We start from the raw sequence: 24,252 nt of genomic DNA, 5'->3' as shown, positions 1-24,252 counted from the left end.
ACCCAGTTGAATACTCTACTCTCAGTCTCTACCCACCTTTGCTTTGGAAAATGTTCCAGTTCTTTAAATGCAACATAAGGTGGATTTAAACAGAACCTTACTTGTGGATCTACTTGACTACCATGATATCACCTACTACACTCTTCCCAAAAACTCATATTCAACCTGCACACAGTGCAGAACAATGCAGCAAAATGTTGCTTTTATTTGTGGAAACAAGATTGGCGTAAACCAGCTCTAAAGGAACTCCACTGACTTCCAATATATTTCGAAGATTTAATTCAAATGGCTTTGAGCCAGGTGCAGTACCCAAGCTACTTACAAAAAATGGCTCTCCATTACACCACATCCAGAGTCTTCTATTCTGCCTTTGCAAACCATATTCAACAATGATGCTTCAAACGACTACAGTATGAAAGTAGGTTTCTTGGAATGCATGGCACTAGCCTATGGAAAGATATGAACCCCAAGATGGAGGCAGAACTCTTCCTCCTGTGTTTCAGAAGCCCCCTGAAAATAGAACTGTTGATGTTGCCACTCTTGCAGAGGTCAGGAGTGCCACACAAAGTGCACCCCTACTTTCGAGAGACTTGTGTCCACACTGGGCTGAGAGAGAGAAAAGCAGTGGTGGCAGCATTACTTCTTGGTGAAAGGACAGACGTTTTGCCTATCATCTTCTGGCGAAGGATGCCTACCGATCTCTCGTTTTCAGAGATCTCAAAACCTCACTCTGTCGAGTCCTTCGCTCCAACCGTGTGGTACAGAGGTGAAAAGTGCATGGTGTTGACTTTGCACACAGGAAATTGGGGAATGTAGAGCATTTATGCTTTACAGTATGGGCTCTGGAATCCATTTCCTTTCTGTGAATAGTTGCAGAAGATGGGGGCCTTAGATGAGTCTGCCCAAGTCACTTTGACCTGAGCAGCAGACCTGGAATATCATCTTTCTCTACGAGGGTTTACTGAACTCTGGTGGTTGGTATGTTGTGTTGGCTTATCTTTTCTTTTGCTTCACTTGTGATTGCTGGATTCTTACGGCCCCTTCCCCCAGGTATGTCACTGTAGTCAGGTTTTAGTTGCAAGAGAGAGTGGATTCCTTTTCCTTATCCTCGAAGTGAAGCCTATTGTTCCCTGTCAGGTAATCCCCAACTTCCCACTCCATTTCCCTACTGCATTTGGGTGACAAAGGAAGTGGCTGGACTAGTCTGGGGCTAAAACAAAAAATCAGGAAATGATGGGAATCAGCTTGAGGAGAGCTCCTGGAAATCACACCCAAGTCTGGGTTGTCTATTGGGGATCTACCCAAAATGTGAAAATAGTAACAAACCGATTGGTCTGTAGGATATTAAATACTAAGCAGCTGCTTTGTTTACGTTTACAGGATACTTTTCACCAAGGATGAAGAAACTTAGCAGTGTAGCAGAGATATCTTCTGGATGGTAGGACATTAACTGTCTTCTTGGCAGATGCAGGATAAAGCATGGGGCAAAGCCCTGCAAATAAGACTGTAGGCTGACTGGAGAAGGATGAGCTGCCTGCTGGATCCAGTGGATTGCTAAACCTCATCTACAAAAGGAGTAGAGGAGATCCTGCCTTGTTGTTGCTTGGTGACTAAGGAACTGTGCATGGGACATTGTTAATAACCCTGCTAGAGTTGCTGCATCTGTGTTGGGAGACAAGGCCAACTCATTTTGCAAGTGGGTGCTGGAAGTGTGTCCTGGAAAATGATGCTATCCGGAAACCTGCACAGGAAGGAAAAAGAGCACTGCGAGGATTGGAGAACGATAATTTTTTCAGGAACCCTATGTAATAAGCCCCTCTAGCCCTGTCCCCCCATGTTGCCACTGGTAGCCCTCAACAGGACATTGAATGAGCTCAGTCCTCCTTCCTGACCTGGAAGTAGTCAGTGGGATTGGACAGCTGAGGCTAAGGGGAACTGCTTTCAAATCCATCCAGCTGTTGCAGACCAAAGCTGTAATACTCTGCCTGGAGTGCTAAAAGGCTTTTGTCACTTTTCAACCTGGCATGGCTAGCACTGGAAAATCATATGCCTAAAGATTTAGCTGCATAAATGGAAAATGGCTTTGTCACTTTTCTAGCTCTGCATGGATGGCATTGTGCTAATCCTGTGCTTGAAAACTCTGCTAGAGAACGGGCATTTGAGGTGAGCGGTTTTAGAGTGTTGGTGGTGATGAGTACAGGCCCCAGCTAGGCCCGCAGAATACAAGGGTTCGCTCTCCTGTTACAAAAGCTAGAAGGAAGTTGGCACGGAAACTGCAGATACAAAGACAGAGTTTATTAACCCTTAAGGGTGGTCCTACAACCTACACAACACTCTTCAGTATTGCATAGAGTAGCACAAAGAACTTGCGTACGTTGTCCCCTTTTATACACAACAGAGGGGCTCATAAGTGGGTGGATACAACATAGAGCAAAATTCATTACCATTTATGGACATTTTCGATACAGGATCAATATATGGGCGGAGTTAACAATTTCCTGAGCCCGCGAAAACATGGTCAAACAAGGACTAACTGATAACAGATGTGGTCAAGTCTGGACATGCGCCAGACGGACAAAGGAGCTCTTTATAGACTGTTACTAGGCAGATTACAAGAGCAACTAGCAAAAAGGTAGGACTCTTCTCGTGCAAGGCACGTGGAGACATGACAATACAAAATGGAGTCCAGACTTTAGTCAACATAAGACAAGAAACATGTTTTAGCTATAGAGAATTCATGTCTTTAGTGAATGCTTAATCATATCGCTGTTTTAGTTTTCAACAGACGACCCTTTCAGCATTTACTGAAGACATTCGGCTTGTTAGGATAATCATCATATATGTCAATTTTCATCATCTCTTCCACCTCTTTGTGTAAATGTTTCTGATAGGTGACATTGGCAATAGCTTTCTTATCAGGAATACAGAATGACACACATAAAGAACAGAGTAAAGGACCACACTGAACACAGATGCAACAGGAAAACAGAACTGCTACAATAATACAGAGACCAGTTAAAACTTTCCATCCCCATGTAGTGATCAATGCCCAAAACCATCCAGAAAAGGTCCAAGTGCCATTTTCTGTATGAATTTCAGCTGCGATTTTATGCAATTTATTAATAGCGTTATAGACTGATGGCGTGTGGTCAGGAATAAATACACAACTACTTCCGATTATTCTACATGCTCCACCTCTGTCTGCTAACATAACATCTAATACCATACGATTCTGTAACGCAACAATTCTAGTAATTTGCAATTCTTCCGTAAGATTCCCAAGAGCAGCAGCGGTTTGATTCGTTACAGCCTCTACAACTCTTGTTAATCGTCGAACCTTCCTACTATTTAGAGCAGCTCCAACAAAGAAAAACAATCCTAAGTTAAAATCAACATACTGCTGTAAGCTAGTATCAGTTTGATCAACATCATCAATAGATAGAGTATGTTTATACCTATTTACAGTCACATTGTTCAATAACTTCAAATCTTTATGATAGGATGCAGGCGCTAAGAATACAGGCGGTAATAAGAACGCTACATAACATACTCCGGACCAGCCGGCTGGTAAGCGATAACCCTTATTCCCACATACGAAATATGTATTATGGGAAGCTAAGAAAGTACTATTATTTAATCCATCTATATTCAAAACAATAATACAGTCACTAACACCAACAGGAATATGACCCACACTCTGAACACACAGGTCCGCTTGAGCTTGTGCCACTTGAATCACAAATTGTTCATTCCCAGCAGTGTCTCTGGTGTTCGTGAAGATATAGGGGATTGATTCATTATCTGGTGGATATTCTTCCCACTCCCATATTGTCCCATTCGCTTGTGGATAGCCTTCTTTATCTTGATGACATTCCCTATTAAGTCTAAAAAGCAGTCGTCCCACTGTAGGTTTCCGAGTGGCAAAAAGCAAAGTGTACCATGCTCTACAAGAGCCATTATGAGAGAAAGGAAGAGGTATGAACGGCGTTCCTCCTTTCTTCTGATGAGCTGGCATCATACCACATATCCAACAGTTCGTAGCATTTGTAGCAACATGGGTATGATGCAACATCTGGATAAAAGTATTATTCAAATAAGACTGGCGATGCTACAATTCTTGATACGGAATGGTATAAAAGTAGTGCTCCTCAGGCACTGGAGTAGTCAAAACAAGTAACTCACGGGCAGGAGTCACATCCTCAACAAACCACGTGGTTATACCAACAATGGCTACAATGATAATAAAGCTTGTCGCACAAAAAATCTTCTCCATTTTGTAGTAAAAGTCAATATCTTCCTGAAACTAAAAGGTTGTCAGAACTCTTCCCCTTAGGCAGCCGTTGATTTCTTCACCAGCGGGCCAAGATGGGTGTCACTACACTAATGCAGGGCTGATCCCCCCCCTTGCCTCATTGGCTCTCCGTTTCACTAACCTAAGGGCCGTTCTGACAACGTGTCCTGATACAGAAAGAAATCACTTCCTCGGTCTGAGATGATATCTTCCTCCTCCAGGAATCGCTTGGTCCGGGAAGAGCTCCTCAGTGTCGTTCGGTTCCACAGCACGGCCTTTCTCTGCAGTCAGGATTTCTCCATGGTCGGTCAATACAGCAGGCTCCACTAATCCAGGTGGCACTTTACGACAGTGCAAGGAGTGGATCCAGTTCTTCCGATTGGAGACACGCACAGCTGTCCTTGTTGCGAGCAAGACCTGCTCAGGACCAACCCATCTCGGCTCCAGACTGTTCGTCCTTTCAAACACCTTGATCATGACATGGTCTCCAGGCCGGAGGTTATGTCCTTCACCTGTGGACCGATCAGGGAGCGCTTCTTGAACCTGTTGATGAATAGAAACCAAATTATCCGTTAACTGTGCCAGATAATCATTCATCATTACACAAGGTACATCATACACTGACTTCAGTTTCGGTGGACCCCAAATATTCATTGGGCGTCCGAACACGATCTCATATGGCGTGAGACCGGTCCGAGAATGCGGTATCGATCTAATTGACAATAATGCCAGCGGTAAAGCGTCTGGCCAAGTCAAAGAAGTCGAAGCTTGGATCTTAGCGATCTTAAGCTTCAAAGTACCGTTATATTTCTCAACCAATCCCGCAGACTGAGGGTGAAACACTGCATGAAATTTCTGGGTAATTCCCAGTCCTTTCAGGACATACTTGATAACGTCTGCTATAAAATGAGGTCCGTTATCACTCCACAACAATCTACAAACACCATATCGAGGGAAGAACTCCTTCAATAGCATCTTGGCTGTAGTCATTGCAGTATTGTCTTTCGTAGGGTACGCCTCAACCCATTTGCTGAAGGCACAAACCACTACTAGAACATACTTCAGATTGTTACAGCGCTCAAGCTGAATGTAATCCATCTGCAAAACCTCAAAGGGTGCAGTGGGTGTTGCAAATCCTCCTGCTGGAGCTCGTGTACCCTTTCCGGGGTTGTACCTCAGGCAAATCATGCAAGTCTGCACTACCCTCTTTGCCGTACTAGCGATCTCCGGATGCTCCCAAACTCGTGTGAGCAATTTGACAATTGCGGAAGCTCCGACATGCGCTAGTCCATGTGCCATCTGAACCATAGGTTGTACAAAAGCTGTGGGTAACTTCCATTTATCCATCTGCTTACTTCTCCAACACCCTTCATCATCTAATTCTCCATCATTGGACCATTGCTCCCGTTCCTTATCGGAAGCGGTCCTCTGTATCTCCAGCACTTCTCTCCTAGCATCGTGCCATCTTTCTGCCTGTGACTTCACAACATACATTGCAGTAGAGCCAGGCTGCATCGCCGTCTCTCGTGCCACCCGGTCTGCCAAAGCATTCACTTCTCCAACTTTATCAACCACCTTTTTATGGGCACTACATTTAACTATAGCAATCTTCTTTGGATATGTTAATGCAGTCAAAAGGTTGTGAACTAACTCCCCATACATTATCTGTGCTCCCATGTGACGTTAGAAACCCTCTCTCCTTCCAGAGTAGGCCGAAATCGTGCGCTACTCCGAAAACATAGCGGCTATCTGTATAAACATTCACACACAATCCTGTACTGAGCTCACATGCTCGTGTTAATGCTATCAGTTCCGCTGCCTGAGCTGATTTCTGCGGTATGCGTGCTGTCTCCACTATTGTTTGTAATGTGGTAATTGCATACGCTGCTGAAGTCGTACCATCTGGTAGCTTCAGGCATGATCCGTCCACCCACAGTTCTCCATCTACATCTGTAAAGGGCGTATCCTGGAGATCAATACGACCCTTTGTCTGCTCCTCAGTCACAAGAATACAGTCATGCATGTGCTTTTCGTGCTTCAGACTGAGTTTCCGGGAACGGCAACAATGTGGCTGGATTTAACGTTGTACACCTCTTTAACGTAATATGAGGAGCCAAAAGCGTCAACTCATATCCCGTTAAACGAGCACTGGTCAAATGCTGCGTCTTTGTCTGATTAAGCAGAGCATCAACAGCATGGGGGACTAATACCAACAGCTTATGAGATAACACAATTCCCTCGCTTTGGCGTATTGACACAGCTGTCGCCGCAACCGAGCGAAAACAACCAGGCAATGCCCGGGCACAGGATCAAGTACAGCCGAAAAATATGCAGAAGGGCGCTGCTTGTCGCCGTGCATCTGCACTAAAACCGATAATGCACATCCATCTTTCTCATGTACATACAATGTAAAGGGTTTCGTATAATCAGGGGTCCCTAACACTGGTGCTGAGCAAAGGGCTTGGCGCAATTGCTGAAAGGCAATTTCACACTCATTTGACCAGGGAAGAGGAATTGGGGTATCTTTTGCCAAAAGTGCTAACAATGGCTTAGCTATGTGTGAAAACCCCAATATCCATTGCCTACAGAAAGAAGCAAGACCCAAAAATGCACGCACATCCTTCTGTGTGGAAGGATGTGCGTGCATACGATCTGGTGTGAGTGCACGCCCCTCCTTAGACAAAAGGGGATCCAAATAAGTCACCTTTGGTCTACAGAATTGCAATTTCTTCCTCGACACTTTGTGATTGTGAGATGCCAAAAAGGAAAGCAAGGATAACGTACACTTCTCACACAGCTCAGGAGTGTCGGCCGCCAACAAGATGTCGTTGACATATTGTATAAGGGCGACACCATCAGGCAGAACAAAGGAATCCAATTGTCTTTTCAATGCTTGACTGTAAATACTAGGACTCTCTGTATAACCCTGAGGGACTCTACAAAATCTATAGGACCTATTATTCAAAGTGAAGCCGAAGAGGTACCGGCTATCAGGATGAATAGGAATCGAGAAGAAAGCATTTTTCAAATCGATAACTGAAAATGTGGTCGCCGTTGCCGGGACCAGAGTAAGTAACGTTGTGATATCAGAAACCACTGGATACTGAGGTATCACTATCTTATTCACCTCCCTTAAGTCAATAATAAAACGATAAACCCTAGTATCGGTATCTTTCTTCAAAATTGGTAAAATAGGACTGTTGCAGACATTGTAGGGAACTTCCTCCACTACCCCCACCTTAATCAAATCCTGCACAATCTGTATGAGTGCCTCCTCCCCCTCCTGGGAAATACGATACTGAGGGAGGCGTGGTAACACAGCACCCTCCTGGACACTAATGTGGACAGGCGGAATCACCATCTGACCCACATCAGTATCCGAAGTGGCCCACAAAGTACGAGGGAGGGAAGCTAATACAGCATCCTCTGCAACCACGCACATCCGTTCTGTCATAGGGTGATTATCGTTTAATATCACACGTACTCCAGTAGGGGAGCAGCGGATCGTAGCTCTGAAGTGCTTAAGCATATCAAGACCCATAATGTTGTCAGTCGTGTTCGGAGCAAGCAAAAACGGACAAGGTGCACAAAGGTGTTCAACACGAAATGCAAGGGGTCGGGATAGAGGGCTTCGAGAGAGTGTACCATCAAACCCTACCGATGTAACCATTAAGCCAGATGGGGGAGCCCTCGGAACCAATTGTTTGGACAGCGCACTGCGAGTAGCTCCTGTATCAACTAGGAACTGATCAGTAGAACCCAGAACATTTGCTGAAACATAAGGACCCCTCTGATCGACTGGCACTTCAACTGATTCCAACCCCCATCCAACGCAATCCTACGCATGCTGCGAATCATGGTACCCAGAACGGTAATTCCCAGACATTTGATACTGATTTTGCCGATCGAACACATTAGGTCTATCTCGTTGCTGCACGTTAGGCTCAAAGCGAGCACGATCATTGGAATTCCCTCTGAAATTCGAAAAACCCCCTCTACCTCTCGACAGTCCCTGACCACGTCCCTGACGGGGTGCATATAGTACCGGACAATCTCTGGCCCAATGACCCAGCTGTTTACAATACGCACATTGATTTCTATTAACATCTGACCGACCCGAAGGGGGACCATAGAATCCTCCTCTACCTCTTTCGACACCCCGACGAGGCGGACCATACACTTGTGCTAGCATCACCTTAGTTTTCAAATCTTTCGATTTCTTCTCCTCATTCCCCTTCGCTTCTTGTTCCTGACGCTCATAATACTGAGCCATAGTCAGGAGGGATGCCGGAGACGAGGTGGACCAAGAACTTTCACTCGCCTTCAATCGAGCTGCTATTCCCGGTAATAAATTCGCCACATATTTATCAACAAAAAGGTGTCGACCCGTATCATCCGTAAGCGACTGACCACTGAAATCATGAAATGTTTCCTCAAAGCGCGTAAAGAAGTCTGAAACTGACTCATCAGCCTTCTGTTTACATGAGGCTAACATATTCCAGTCAATCTTTTTAGGGGGGATAATCGTTTTCAACTTGGTCAAGATAGCAGCAGGAAGATCTAAAATAAGCTGGGGCGGTTTTTGCGCGGGTTTTCTCTCCCTATCCTCATCCTCAATCTCAGACCACTTAGCCTTAAAAGCGGCTTGATCATCCACCTTCCGCACAGATCGCCACATATCCGGTGGTAAAATGAGCCCAAAGACCAAATCTATATCCGCTAAAGTCATGGTACAAGAATTCAAGGCCCCTTCGACCTCTTCGTAAAAGGCCGCTGGATTCTTGCGGGGGTCAGGCAATGCATTCTTCAATGCCATAACATCAGTCCTATGCCAGGGAGTATAAACCCAATTATACACAAAATATCCCCTAGCATCGGCGGAAGACATGTCTGGACTAGTTCCTGCTCCTTTCGGAGGAACATACAAAGGTGCCACCTCTCGCATCGGTTTAGCATGCACTAGTTCGCTCTTATCTGAATGGGAGGTAGACGATTGTTTTCCGCTGGCGTGTGAATCCGATTTCTCCTTCTCCCCTGTCTTTTGGCGCGCTCTCTCTTTAGGTTCAAACGCCGCGTCCAGCAATGCAAACAGCCGTCGGACCGCATCGGGTACCTTAGAGGGAGAAAAGACACCATTACGTAATGCTTTAGAATCTGATACTACATCATCAGGCTCAAAAACATCAGAATATTTCCGAAAGGCAGTAATCATTTCCTCAGAAAAAGTTTCAGCAAAATACAACTTCTCTCTATCCTGCCAACTTTCCAAAAATTCCAATAATTCAGTAAGAGATAGCTTGCCTTTAAGCGCACGAAAAGAAATTTTCCGAAGCTCGCCCATACGATCAGTTGATAACATGGACCGCGTGTCTACCTTATCCGAAACCGATCCAGAATTCTGTGACCTCGGGGCAGACGCACCAACATAAGGGGGCGGAGAGCGATCTAATAAATGAAAATCATCTTCGAGATTAGTAAGGACAGGATAAAGTGGCTGGCGGACAGCATATTGACCCGAGACTTGCAACCTACGCTCTTTCTCTTGTCTCTCCGCCAGTTCTCTTTCCTCCCGACGCTTCGCTTCCTGTGCTCTCACATGATAATTTTTCCGTTGCTCTTTATCAATCAACGCTTTCTCGCGTTTCTCTCGCTCACGAACTTCCTTCACCCTATATCCGTACACATTCAAACATGTCTTGCCGAGCACGCCGTTTACACATACACTGTTCCACATACTCAATCTTGCGCATATCAAACGATCCATACAAAGGCCATCGTAACTCAGGATCCTTTTTGGTGTATTTCCTCCACACTGTGCTGTACATTATAGAGGAAAGACCATGCTTCACATACATATCCCTATTAGGAGTCCCCTCTGGGGGGGCTGGAGCAGATTCCTCAAGATTTAACCGGTTTCCAAAGCAGCAACACCACTTACGGAGTGCGCTAAAAGCAGGCGTGCTCAAAAATAATGCAAAATATGCAGTATTATCAAAAATGGCACTTAAACTTTGCGCCGTTCAGATTTAAACAACTCCGGAGAAATATCTCCACATTACCTGCCTATATGTGTTGCAACGCATATATTCTCACAGTAATCAATACAAAACATGACCGGTCATCACAAATCAAACTCAAATAGCCAACCCAGGCTTCAAAACTCGGAGCAAGTACCGTACAACGGTTCTTACCAATCAAGAGTGTCCAGATTCCAACTGCCAAGTTCCAAAATTCGCCCAAACGACTGTCAGACGGCAAACCGACAGAAGAGGTCTCAGTCGAGGACCGGCGCCACCCAGATGGTCAGCTCGGAAGGGAAGGAGGAAAACCTCGGGATGCCAGGACTAAAAGACGCCGCTGGCAGTGATCACATCCCCGGCCAAATTCCTCACCTTCGTCACGACCAGTCCTTCGAGCATCCGAGTCCCCGATGAGCCCCACGTGACGGGCGCCAATTGATGAGTACAGGCCCCAGCTAGGCCCGCAGAATACAAGGGTTCGCTCTCCTGTAACAAAAGCTAGAAGGAAGTTGGCACGGAAACTGCAGATACAAAGACAGAGTTTATTAACCCTTAAGGGTGGTCCTACAACCTACACAACACTCTTCAGTATTGCATAGAGTAGCACAAAGAACTTGCGTACGTGGTCCCCTTTTATACACAACAGAGGGGCTCATAAGTGGGTGGATACAACATAGAGCAAAATTCATTACCATTTATGGACATTTTCGATACAGGATCAATATGTGGGCGGAGTTAACAATTTCCTGAGCCCGCGAAAACATGGTCAAACAAGGACTAACTGATAACAGATGTGGTCAAGTCTGGACATGCGCCAGACGGACAAAGGAGCTATTTATAGACTGTTACTAGGCAGATTACAAGAGCAACTAGCAAAAAGGTAGGACTCTTCTCGTGCAAGGCACGTGGAGACATGACGATACAAAATGGAGTCCAGGCTTTAGTCAACATAAGACAAGAAACATGTTTTAGCTATAGAGAATTCATGTCTTTAGTGAATGCTTAATCATATCGCTGTTTTAGTTTTCAACAGTGGTGTTGTAGAGAGCTCCATACAGTGGAGCTGCTCTTTGCCTAAAACTCGGGACCCAGCCCAGGGTTCCGGCTTCCTTTTTTTTTGCACAATTTATGCTGCTCTCTAAGCCTGAAAGGGTATTGCTTTGACTTATACTGAGTGCTCCCTTGTGTCTGGAGAACGGTATAACTCTCTGATAAGCTGTAATAAGAGAAAAACATGTCAGTCGTTGCTTTTATTAATTCCTGGTTGTCTTTGGTGGTATGTTAACAATCCAAAGAGGAAATACTGTGCTTGGAGTAGTAAAAGGCTTTTGTCATTTTAGGCTTATGCCATTTCTCAGGTCGGTGTTGATGGCACTAGCTAATCCTATACTTAAAGACTTTGCTCCATAAATGGCAACATGTGTTGTCACTTTTCTAGCTCAGTGTTGATGGTACTGTGCTAATCCAAAGCTTATATACTCTGCTAGAGGAACAAACATTTGAGGTGTGCTGTTTTAGAGTGTTGGTGAAGTTGTGGAGTGCTCCATATATTGGAGCTGCTCTTTGCCTAAAACATGGGAGCTAGCCAGTGTTCCCTACTTCCTTTATTGCATAATTTATGTGGCGCGCTAAGCCTGCAAGGATATTGCTTTGACTTATACTGGGTGCGCCCTTGTGTCTGGACAAAGCTATACCTCTCTGACGAGCTCTAATAATATTGAACCACATGTCAGGGGTTGCTTTTATTAATTCCAAGTTGGCTTGGATGGTATTGTACGAGTCCAATGCTATTTTAATGTGCCGGGAGTGGTAAATGACGTTTGTCATTTTTCAGCATGGTGTGGATGGCACTGTGCTAATCCTATGCTTAAAAACTCTGCTACAGAAACAAACATTTGAGTTGAGCAGTTTTAGAGTGCTGGTGGTTTTGTAGAGTGCTTCATATAATGGAGATGTCCTCTTCCTAAAATGTGGGAGCTACTCAGGGTTCCCTGTTTCCGTTTTTTTGGATAATTTATGCTGCACTCTAAGAAAGGGTATTGCTTAGACGTACATATGTGTGTGTTAGCAAGTGTAGGCTTACTATGCTTAATTCTACATATATGATGTAACATTGATGATACATAGGTACATAGATGTGGTTGTGTGTGTGTGTGTGTGTGTGTATATATATATATATATATATATATATTCACTGAAAGCAAAGATTACAGAGGTGTTCTAGTTAGGCATATATTTCATTCGTACAAAACCATAGAAATCCAGCAGTTATAGTTACCTGAGCTAAGTAAAACATACGCCCCCGCAATGCACTGCTTATGACCTCACATATTACATCACTCATGACATGGTCAGTGACATCACTGATGATCCTCTGACTTGGCGGGAGCTGTCAAAGCTCCTGCTGAGTCAGAGCAAACAGCTATGTACCAGGGGTAGGCACCCGGGACATAGCAGAAGAGGGGGGGAAGGTGGCGGCCATCCCCATGGCCATTATTGGCACCAGGAGGGGGGCGATGCGGCACCCATCCTTTGATTTGCACAGAGGGTGATCCCCCGGTTAGTATATGGCCCCCCTCCTAGTTTTGTAAGTGATTTGGCCATGGGGAGGTGGCAGCCCCAGGGTGGGGGGGGGGGTCCGCACAGTCCCCCCGGGGAGGAGGTGATCCCTTGGGCTTCTACAAAGCCCAGGAGGGGTGTCCATGTGGTCCCCCTTGGAGGAAGGTGGAATCTGACTGCATGGTAACCCCCACTTTTTTCCTGCTGTTTTGCTGGTTTTCGACTGCTCTGACTGGGATCCTGCTAATCAGGACCCCAGTTTATCTGCTTTCTCCTCTAAATTGATTGCCTGTACTTTAGGTACACTCCAGATTGGATACTGAGGTACCCTTATCAGTCCCTAGTATATGGTATACTATGTACCCAGGGCATAGGTACCCCAGAGGACTCCCAGGGGCTGCAACATGTATTATGCTACCCCTGAGAGACCATTCAAACTGACACCACAGGTCTGCTACTGCAGCCTGTGTAAGGTGGTGCATGCATCCCTTACTTAAGATATAGGTTCACTAAATCTATTCTAAATCACTGCACATATAAACCTATCAGTCACCCCTATGGCAGACCTTTGCAATCCTGAAGGCAGGGTGCTGGGTTTTATGAGAGGGAGCCCCTGCATGAGCAGAGCCCCTCTGCAGCCTTCGGAACCTATTTTCTGGGGTTGTTTGTGATGCAGCCAACCATATATATTTAAGTGCATTATAACCTTGCGGTAAATGCTAACTTTAAAATGGCTGCTTAGAAACATGTCGTATTTGGTGTCAAACACCTTGGAATCATACCGCCACACCAGAAACTGGTGTGGGAGGTATGATTCCACCCTTCTAGAGGGACTTATGTGAAACACCGGTACACCCGGTACCAGCTTTCTCGACCTGGCCATCAGAAAATGGATGCTGCCAGCCACAGGCACAAGTCTGCCCTCCAGTTACTGAGCCAAGCTCGAGCAGGGAAAGGCTTGACAATAGGTTTCCTTTCATAGGGAGGTGTGACTACCTCCCAGATATGATTTAGTGTATTGGGGCTGGGTGGGTGCACTCTGAGAGTGTTTGAAAGTCTGCACTGGGGACACATTTGGTGTCCCTGTGCATAGTCCAGTTCAAACTGGTTCCAGGAGCCATTTGCTCCTGCTCTGGCGCAAAACTGGACAAAGGACATGGGTGTAGCCACCCCTCTGTCCTGACCCTCCCATAGGTGGGTCCCAGAGTTTGTCCCACCCCTTCCTTGGGCATAAAGTAGGAACCCTGACTACAGGACTTTAGATTTTACCTGGACTAAACTGTGCTACAGAAACCAAGTACTTCAACGATCTACGCTTCGCTGGACGACTGAAGAATCACCCTTGGAGTAAAGGAGTTACTCCCCTGCAGCAGCAGGCACCTAAGCGCATCTGACCGGTTTGAATCTCCCGAGCTCCTGAGGACTCCGAAGATTCCTGCAACACAGGAGGTGGGTTCCCGAGGCCTCTGAGGTCGATCTGCTCTCTCAGCAAGTCTGAGACCAGTATCCCTCGTGGGGACCGTGCAACCCGAACCCCTGTGCACCGTGTACTTTTGCAGCAGCATATGTTTTTTGGTGATCCCTGAGGCTGTGCTTTGGGCTACGTGTAGTCCTGAACACGAGCAGTATTTCCACCGAAGATTTCCGGCCTACACTCCACGAGTGTTCCGCGGGCTGGTATTTCGTGATTCAGCTTGAGGTCCCTTCGCGATCCCTGGTCCGTTTGCCTGTGGGTCCCTGTGAAGGTAACTTTGACTTTCCTAGGGCTTTCCTGGTTGCTCCAGATGTGCCCTGACTCTCCATTGCTTGGAGAGTCCCCAGGACCTTGCTGGTCCTCACCGTAGCTTGTTTCCTCTGCCCGTGTGGGTTGGAGTTGCCAAGGCTTGTTGGTTTTAGATCCGGACACTGACTCCCCAGCACTTGACATCCTTCGTGGGACAGCTCACCTCCAGACTTTGGTCGTCGTCGACGTCTCCTGGTCCCCGTGGCTGCAGAGTCAAACATCCAATCTTCTCACCTAAAGCACCCAACATCGGTGGGCTTTCGTCTACTGAGCCCCTGGTCACCCTGAAGTTACCCAGACTCTGTCCCCTCTGCTTTTAGGTTCTTCTCACCTCGGATCCAGGCTTGGATTCCACCGGACACTTTTCATCTTCCCGGCAGCCGCACTTTCTCGCATCACGCCATTGAAAACGACAAAGGTTTCCGACACCACTTGACCCCTGTGCACCTGGCTCCTCTGGGATAGGTAACATGGGTATCTCGGTACTCTCAAGGGTGCTGGCCTTAGAACCTTCCATGTTCCAAAGGTTTTGCTTAAAGTCCTCTCCAAAGTGTCCTTAAACTCTAAATTTCCAACCGCGACTTTCCCATAGGGTTGTACTGAGCTCGCGCCTGTGTTCTCCCACTGCACCCATCCTCCGTGGGTCCCCTGTGTCACTACTTTGGGTGGTTCCTTGGGGTCCCAGCAATTCTACGTGCTCTAGGCACTGTGTCTAGTTAAGTCGTGGTTGTTATACCACTTTCTTAGTATATGGTTCGGTCTCCCCCTTGAGCCCGGTGTGTATTGTGCTATTTACTGTTCTAGTGATTTAATATTGTGTGCTTTGTGCTCTAATCTCATAAAGAGGTTAGTATAGAGTGTTTAGTAATAGATACATATATTTTATTTATCTCTTGTGTGGTTCTCCTTTCATTTGGTCATTCAGAAGGTTCTGATCTGGTAAAACAAGCTGCTTTACATTCCTTCGAGACTTAGCCTGAAGGCTGCGCTCCACAGCTACCACTAGGATAGCTTTCTATAAAGGTTGTCTTTAACCTAATCATCAATAAGGGTTGTTTGGACTGGTACAAGGTGCCCACTTTAATTTGTGGTCAGCATATACCAGGCCAACTTCTCACACCCCTCCTTCTATAAAAATAAAGCCATGGAAGGTGATGGTCCCCGGGGATTAAATGAAGACCAGGAGGTGGGTCCGTGTAGCGCTCCTCCATTTATAAAGATAAAGCCCCGGAGAGATGGTGGTCCCCAGGGCTAAAAGAGTCTCAGGACGGAGGCCATGTGCGCTGCCTCTTTTTTTTAATGAAATCCCCCCGAACTTGGCCAACCCGGGGTCACTTTTAAAAACAAACACGGGACCCCTTCTTGTTTTGTTTTTTTTGCCACAAATTAACGGCAAATTGTTTTAAAAAAATGCTTTTTTGTCCTTCCGGAGTCCCCCTGGAACTCCAAGACCAAGACTTCCTACCCTGCCCCCTGCTCTTTTTCTTACATTTAGTTTTGGGACTCTACTGAATTTGAGTCCCAAGATGGCTGCCAACCCTTTCTGGTCGAAGTGTTGGCCGCCAATCAGAGTTTTGCACCAGTTTGTTATTATTTGCAAATTAGCTTCGGCCACAGATATCACTATCTTGATTTCCTTTAATTTCTCCCAAACTACTGAACGGATTTTACACCAAATAACTGAAAGCTTGATCTGTGTAACCAAATCTGCCTTTCTGCCAAATTTGATGTAATTCCGTCCAGTTTTTCGGGCTGCAGGCTCGCCTAAAGGTCCTATGGGAGTTAACATGAGAAAACACACTTTTTTTACCCCCCTTTGTCTCAGCCCCTGCTTGACGGATCGCCCTGGAACTTTCCATGTACAACAAAATTCACTGGGGCACTTTTTTTCATGAGGATTCATCGAACAGCGCCAAAGTTATAGGCAAGTGAAAAACGCTTTCCCTATGGAACATGGTCCTAATTATAACTACCTTCTAACGACCGCTAGTAGGTAAGTAATATATGTATATATGTATATATTTTCAAGTTATGTAGATATGGATGTAATAAATGTGTACTACCCAGTACCGAGGGTTGTTAAAGGCCCTAAACCTGATTTATAGGTCTGGACTGCAGGCAAGGGGATATCACGAGGCAGAGGGCTTTTACAATTCGTATAGCCTCAGGCAGAAGGGCTTTAAGGCTATTAAAACATTCCACCCTCTGAGGATAGAATGTTCTAAATTAAAAAAGGAGCAACATAAGAACAAACATTGGAATGTTGAAGCAGAAAGCAAATACCAGTCATTATAAGACCTGAACCACTTTATTTTCTTCAATGAAGCGCCCAACATTCCAATGTTCTACATATCTATATATACTGCTTCCACAATATATTGGTAGTCTGTATTCTGGCTATGATATTTTTGTGCACAATATTGTGGCACAGAGTCATCCTGGCTATGCATGTTGAGAGAAACTAAAAACCAGTTGGACTGCAGATGCAAGACCCGTATGATTATGTATTGAGTTTTTCCATTGGCTGGGCAGTGTTTAAATCATGTATTTTTTCAAGTTTTCTATTGTGATTGGAGGGTAGGCCTGTTTGTTTGTTTATTTTCAAGGAGAGCTGTGCTTGTTTATTATTTCTGGCTTGCAAAGCCTATGTCCATTATTGTGAGCAAGGTCTGATGCAACAGCAGCCATTTCACACTTGCAGCACTTTTCAGTCACTCTGATCCTCCTGTCCCCATTGCTGAGAAAAATCGATTCCTCTTCAGTTGAGACACAGCTCCTTTTTCCTGGAGAAAAAACTTGTTAATGTGTTATGGGACACTAGCGCCAGGACACCCGAGGGTAATCGCGCGCTCAATAAGTGCAAATAACATAACATAACATAACATAACAAAACATAACAACATGCTGAGCAGGCATGCAATTCGTTTGGCTTCTCTTTGAAAGAACAGTTTTCATTTTATTTTTGGGACACAGGTTTCCTCTTCTGCATATTGAACCAGAAACATCACTAGCACCTGTAGTTTCATGTCTAGTCTCCTACATTGGGGGAAAATGGTTCAACCATCTGTCCGTGTGGTTCTATCTGAATATTTTGTTATACAAATCTTCACGCCTTCAGTCTCCAGGCAAAGAGAGTTGAGCAATGTTTGAACACATTTCTGATAGGTAGGAAATTGTCAAGCCCCTTCTGCAGAGATGTGCAAGTCTAGACTAAGGGCCCGATTGACAAAGATAAACTGAGACGAAAGGCTAACTTTATGACTTTTGGTATTCACAAAGTGCATTTACGAGTTAATCAATTCAATACAAGTTTATGTAGACCGATGGTCCTCAAACTTTTTAAAAACGACATTAAAAGACTTCTAAAATCACAGTTCATTTTTTAACCTCATAACACTTAATATATTACACTCCGCATTCCTTTCAACATTTCATAACACATAGGCCACATAAAACTATAAAATAAGCATCTCAGTTCTAATCACATTTGAGAAATTGTTTGACTTTTTGTGTGAACTTCCCCATGGCACAAGCTATGTCTAAATTAATCATTTTTGTTAAAAAGTTTACTGCTTGAGCCCTGTTTTTAATATCGTACTTTTTAAAAATCGGACATAAAAACTCTCTTCGTATCTCTAAAACCATCTGGCAACCCAATAGTATAGTATATGTAGGATATCACATGTTGTTCCTAAAGTGCAAGTGCGTTTTCCCTTAATGTCTATCATATATCGTTTTACCCCGTTATTCGTATAACATGGGTTTACCCCAATTCTTAAACCTTAGCACTTCTCTCCTTAACCGACAGCTAGGTAGCCTGTCAATATAAGGGAAATCTATTCATTTTGCCACGCTGAAGCCATGAAATGAACAGAGCTTTTCCTTAAGAGGTAGTCTTGGTCCTGTGCTCGAGAGATTTCATTTCTCAGGACCCTAAGTTTACGAGTAGTAAAGTTAGACGTTTTTCTCAGTCAAACTTAAGTTTTGGTCTTAAGTTTAACTGAGACAAAAGTCTAACTTTACTACTCGTAAATGCCCTTTTATGAATACATAGACTACAGGTGCTAGTGATGTTTCTGATGCCCTACATTTTAATGGATGTTTTATATAGAGATGTCATCCATTTGCAACAGTCATATCTTAAAATTCTACTTATTCTTGGGTTCCTTGTGACTTGTGCTTTGAATTCAGTCCACTTTGGGTGCCTCTGTGGAGTAGAAAAGATACTGGCTTTTGAACCTGTATCCAGGCCTTCAGCACATAAACTAGTAGCATTGCGTATTTCTGCTCTCAATTTGGAAGAACACTTCTTCTCCCATTTGAAAAGTAAACAAACCCATATCCATTACCATCATAATTACCACCACCGTTACCACCAATTCAACCTCACATTGCAACAATTATCACCAAGAGTATTAGTACCACGTTACAACAAACACCACCACCATTACTGCTAATACCACTAGCATCACCACCATAATTACCACGACTTTTTAACACCACCATTACCACCTTCAGCTTTGCCGTCACCACCACTACCACCATCACCACTAATACTAACACGATCACCACCATGCCCACTACTACCGTTCCATTACCAACACTACTACTACCATCAACACCGCTAACCAACACTATCACCACCATTACCACTACTACCACAACCATCCTCTCTACTACCACATCACTAGCATTACTAACCGCATCACTTCTAGTTTCTCTATCACTGCTTCTATGGGTGCCCCAACAATTTCGTGTTTTTGTAAGCACATTGTGTGTTTCATAGTATGACAAAAATATATGCTTTGTTCGATGTTATTTGACCAAAGTTTTGATTTCATTGCACAGCATGTTAATCTTAAGTATGAGTTTCATTCACAGAGAATATTAGCATGGAACATGACATATTTTCTTAATAGTGAACTACTCTTCCATGAAGCTCTGCAGAAGAGCTCTGCATGAGGGAAAATCTAAATCCATTTCCTAAATAAAATTGTAAGTGGAATTTGTCTCTGCAATTTAAATGAAGACATTTCTGCAATGAACTGTTTGAATGGTAGTCTGTTTTCAAAATTAATACCACCAGCTCTGAAAACAGCTATATTTAAATATTGAACTTTAAAATTTGAAGGTTAAGCATGCATTTTTCAGAACATGGAGATGCAAAACAATATTTATACTTTCTATTGAGGATAACCAGGATACACCACCATCATTCCAACTGTGCATTGTACTGGCTGCATCACCGCTGCACCTTACACTGTTACCTGTTGCTCACATTACCTGTTCCGGCTGCCCATAGCAGTACATTGTGTCCATTCTCACACCGTAACTGCATTTGTTTACATTGTTTTATGACAGCTGTATTACAGATGTGGTTACTGCCTGTCTCTCAGATGCTGCCCTCGCCACTGTGGTTACTAATTATTGTTGCATCGCAAATTTGATGTCATCCCTATTGAAATTGTGGTTGCCGACATGTAAGAGATATTCTCCTATCAGGACAACATTATATAAGCTGCCAGCATCCAATTGTTTGTTAGTGTTCCGGCTCTGCATACTTGGGTACTTTTTCAGTTATTTTGTTCAGTCCAGATGCGTTTTGTAATCTGATGCTGATTTCTTACATTCTGCTGGAATCTTGCATGCATTTGGAATTTAATTATACCCTACACGTTTTACTGAACCCTACTTCATCTGAGTTGTAAGTAAACTGACAATAAAGTGCACTATATCATATTGCTTTCTGGAGCTTAACATTCTCTGTGTTGGCATCTACAGATAGTTTCCCCGTACACATGAATGATTCAGATATACATGACTGTTTGTAATAAATGTTGTTGAATGCTGCTTAAAAGTATGTTTATTAAAAACAGCAAATTGTAACAAACCCATGAAATCTAATTTGCTTCGCACATCTGTTTCATTTTTGCTTTCTTAACTGTTTCTTTTTTCTTTTTTTTCTTTTGAGAGCATTTTGGGTGTAGTTATCGGAAAAACAGATGTCAGAGGATTTCCAGACAGAAAGAGTTGAGTACATGTCTTTTGTGTATTAGTGCTGTGCTTCCATGAGGGCTGAACATTAGTGAACCATCAGTGTGACCTTCCATTGTGTCACAATATTGCTACTGAAGGCAGCTTTGTCTCTAAAAAGAAATAGTTAAAGCTTGGGTATTTTTTGAATTGTATAGGCCTTTCAAATGATGTACACATACAACTAGTTCTGAATTTTTGTAGCTGCAGTGTCATTATGGAGTTATAATGTACAGAATGCCTTAGCGAACCTACATGCAGAGACCTCCTCCTTGGCTATCTTTTCTAAGCGGAGATCCGTCGGTAGAGGTTGCTGAACAAGTAAGTATACAATTTAGGTGTAAATGTGGAAGGGATGGGGGTAGGATAGAGGGCACGACTGACTAAACTAATATTATCAAAATAGGTCTTGCCTTTGTGAACTGTTGGCTTTCCCAATGCTTTTGAGGATGCTGTGTAGGATTGGCAAAAAAAAGAAAGAAATCATGTGTGAGGATTCAACAGATATATAGTGCATGCTCATCATGACACCACTGGTATTGACTCATTCAGTTGCGCACTTGTATCACCACTAATGCACCCAAGTATTGAATACTGATTGGCGTGGGCACAGTTTTCTTAATTTATTTTGTTGATATAAGATGGCAGACGCTACCTGGAGCTTTAATTAAAAATGTAAAAAATTTTAAAAAAATTGTGCACTTTCTTACACGTGAAGCAGCCCACAGCAAATACCAGAAAATATATATATGTGATTTATTATTATTATTATCTTTTTTTAATGACTGCAAGTGATGGGGGAGAAATGAAGGAGTGCGTGGCAACATGGAAACTGAGTGTGGCCCACAGGAGCAATGGATGGGGGTAAGAATAATTAAAACCAAGGAGGAAGAAACAATGCACAGGGTGAAGGAAGGAAGGAGCAACACAGAGGCTGTTGAGTGGGGCGTGGGTATGGGCCAAAATAGCATATGAAGGAGAGAGCTAGTGGGGGCCAAAAGCCACCACTCTGAGAGCTCAGGGAAGGGATGAAGGCAGCATAGGAAGCAGCGAGCTTCAAAACATATGAACTCTCTGTAAGTGCTTAAAGAAAAATGTAAAAGTACCTAAATGTGAGAAATGGAAAGATACAAGTCAGTCGATCCAAAGGATGACAGAGGCTTTCGCTCAGGGGAGGGACAGGCAAGCACAAGAAGAGGAAGGCAATCCATTGAATAAGAAGCAAACAAATGAGATTGGAAATTAAGGCCAACCAATGGGAAGCAGCAAAAAGGTTCTAAACCTACTATAAGTTTTTGGTATGGTCCTCAAGAGGCGCTCACTTACAGACAGCTAAAAACTGGCTGTAGGCGAGACCTAAAAACAGGAGGGTGTAGGGAAATTTAACATGGGGGTGAGAATAGGAAGGAATACTAATACAGATAGGAAGGAATAATAATTCAGACACACGCAAAAAAAGAGTAACACTATTGCTATTCACTAAATACACTTCTAAAGTTACTACAGAACTACATTTCAGAAAAGAGGCATAAATGTACTACAGACCAACTCTTAGAGTAAGTCAGCTACTACACATGGCCTCTCACATGTACTGCGTAGATAATATTGGAGTTAGGAATTTAAAATAACACCCCATAAGAAATAATGGAAAGTAAATGAAATTATTTTTATGTTGAAAATACATATCTATTCTGTTCAGTGTAGAAAACATATAAACTTAATTCAATTCAAAAATAAAATAAAACGTTGAAACTGTTGTTAAAGTATTACAAATATTTTAAATGAATTCTACATGTAACTTTTAGCAATATTTGATAAATGTTAAATAAAAATACAAATGTTACCGTGGTTTGTATTTTTCGTAAATTTAAGATTTTTTAAAATAAATTATACACATTTTAATACAATACTTAATACACATTTACTTTAGTGAGTTAATGTGCTGTAACATTTTAGTTTATTAGTACTAAGTTTATAATGAATATGTTTAAATATTTGACATTGATATTTTATATTCAATTATTTATAAAATTTTTTAAAGACTAGTTAACTTTCATATTTTTGCCATTCTTTCACAAGGGGAAATATCTGCCACAGTGGCGGAGATCTTCACCTCCTCGTGAAAAAGTACTGGTAGTAACTTTACACTCGTAAATCGTGGTGTAGAAGGCTCTACTAGGGGATGGAGACATTTACATCAACAGTTAAGTGCAAATCTACTTGTGAAAATGGAGAATAATAAAAAAAGGGTAGATTTACTCCTAGATGCAGTAGTAGATTTACACGAGTAAATTAACATGTGCAAATTTACCTTTGTGAATAGTCACCTATGCCTCTAATGAAGATGAAATGAGGGATATATAAAGCGCTACAAAAACCTGAAGGTGTCTAGGTGCTAGATAGACCAGTAGGTAGAAGTTGCATTATGAAGGTATGTTAATAGAGCTAGGTTTTTAAGCGCTTCCTGAATTGAAACAAGCTGGATTCATTTTTGAGAGGAGTGGGCAGGGAGTTCCAAAGTTTGGCAGTGGTGTAAGCAAAACTTTTGCCTCCCCATTTTACTTTATGTATCTTGGGGATGAACAGGTTGCCACTGTCTGATGATCTCAGTGATCTGACCGGAATATAAGGTTTGAAGAATTGCAACAGTTGCCAACGACCCTTGCTGCGTGTAGCCTTGAATGCAATACATAGAACTTTGAACTGAATGCGTTTGCAAATGGGCAACTAGTGTAGCTATGCGAGAGCCTTGGAAGCTGAATCAAAGCGGGTGAGCCTGAGCAGGACTCTGGCAGCGGCATCCTGAGTAATCTGGAGTTTATGTATACTGCGCTTGCTCGCGCTAGTGAGAAGGGTGTTGCAATAGTCCAGCCTAGAACCAATTAAAGCTGTGACTACTGTTATCCTTAGCTCAAATGGGATGAACGGAATTACTTTTTACAGGATTTTAAGAATGAAAAAGCAAGCTGCGGTGGTGTTATTAATCTGGGATTCAAAGGAAAGCTTTGAGTTGAAGAGAACTCCAAGATTCTTTACCTTGTTGGCTGGTGTTGGGGGAGGGCCCATGTGATTTGGCCACCCACTATCTGACCAGATTATTGGCGTGTTGCCAAAAAGCATAACTTCCGTTTTTCATGTGTTAAGTTTTAAACAGTTAACTTGCATCCACTTCCCTATGTGGCTCATGCAGCCTTTAAATCGAGATGCAGTATCCGTGGACAGGATGTTGATGGACTCAATAATCTGTGTGTCATCCGCATAGGACACCAGCATAAATCCGAAGGTTCTTATCAACTTGGCCAAGGGGGTCACGTACAAGTTAAAAAGGGTGGGGCTCAATGATGAGCCCTGTGGGACTCAAAAGCGTAGTGAGAAATCCGGGGAAACAAATGCATCAAGTGCCACTGATTGTGTCCTGTTAGAAAAGAAAGGATCTAAGTAGGAGGAGCGCTTTATACCTGATTCCCAGTGAAGCAAGGCGCTCTACCAATACATTGTGGTTGACCTTGTCGAATGCCGCTGAGAGGTCTAAGAGGATAAGGGCAGCGCTTCTCCCTCTGTCGAGG

The 24,252-nt window shown here is 43.5% G+C and overlaps 1 protein-coding gene across 1 annotated transcript in view; it reads left to right on the top strand.

Annotated features, from left to right (window-relative positions):
• Window positions 1-24,252, top strand: part of MEIOB (meiosis specific with OB-fold) — an 877,351-nt gene that overhangs the window by 38,848 nt on the left and 814,251 nt on the right. The window contains exon 3 of the mRNA XM_085629370.1: window positions 20,625-20,682. Within this exon, the coding sequence (XP_085485496.1) occupies window positions 20,625-20,682 (58 nt within the window). The remainder of the gene's footprint in view (window positions 1-20,624; window positions 20,683-24,252) is intronic.

Source organism: Triturus cristatus, chromosome 10 (genome assembly GCF_964204655.1).
Source record: "Triturus cristatus chromosome 10, aTriCri1.1, whole genome shotgun sequence".
In the NCBI taxonomy this organism is placed as follows: Eukaryota; Metazoa; Chordata; class Amphibia; order Caudata; family Salamandridae; genus Triturus; species Triturus cristatus.
The sequence above is the reverse complement of the archived record's forward strand: the minus strand, read 5'-3'. Positions and strand labels throughout refer to the sequence as shown.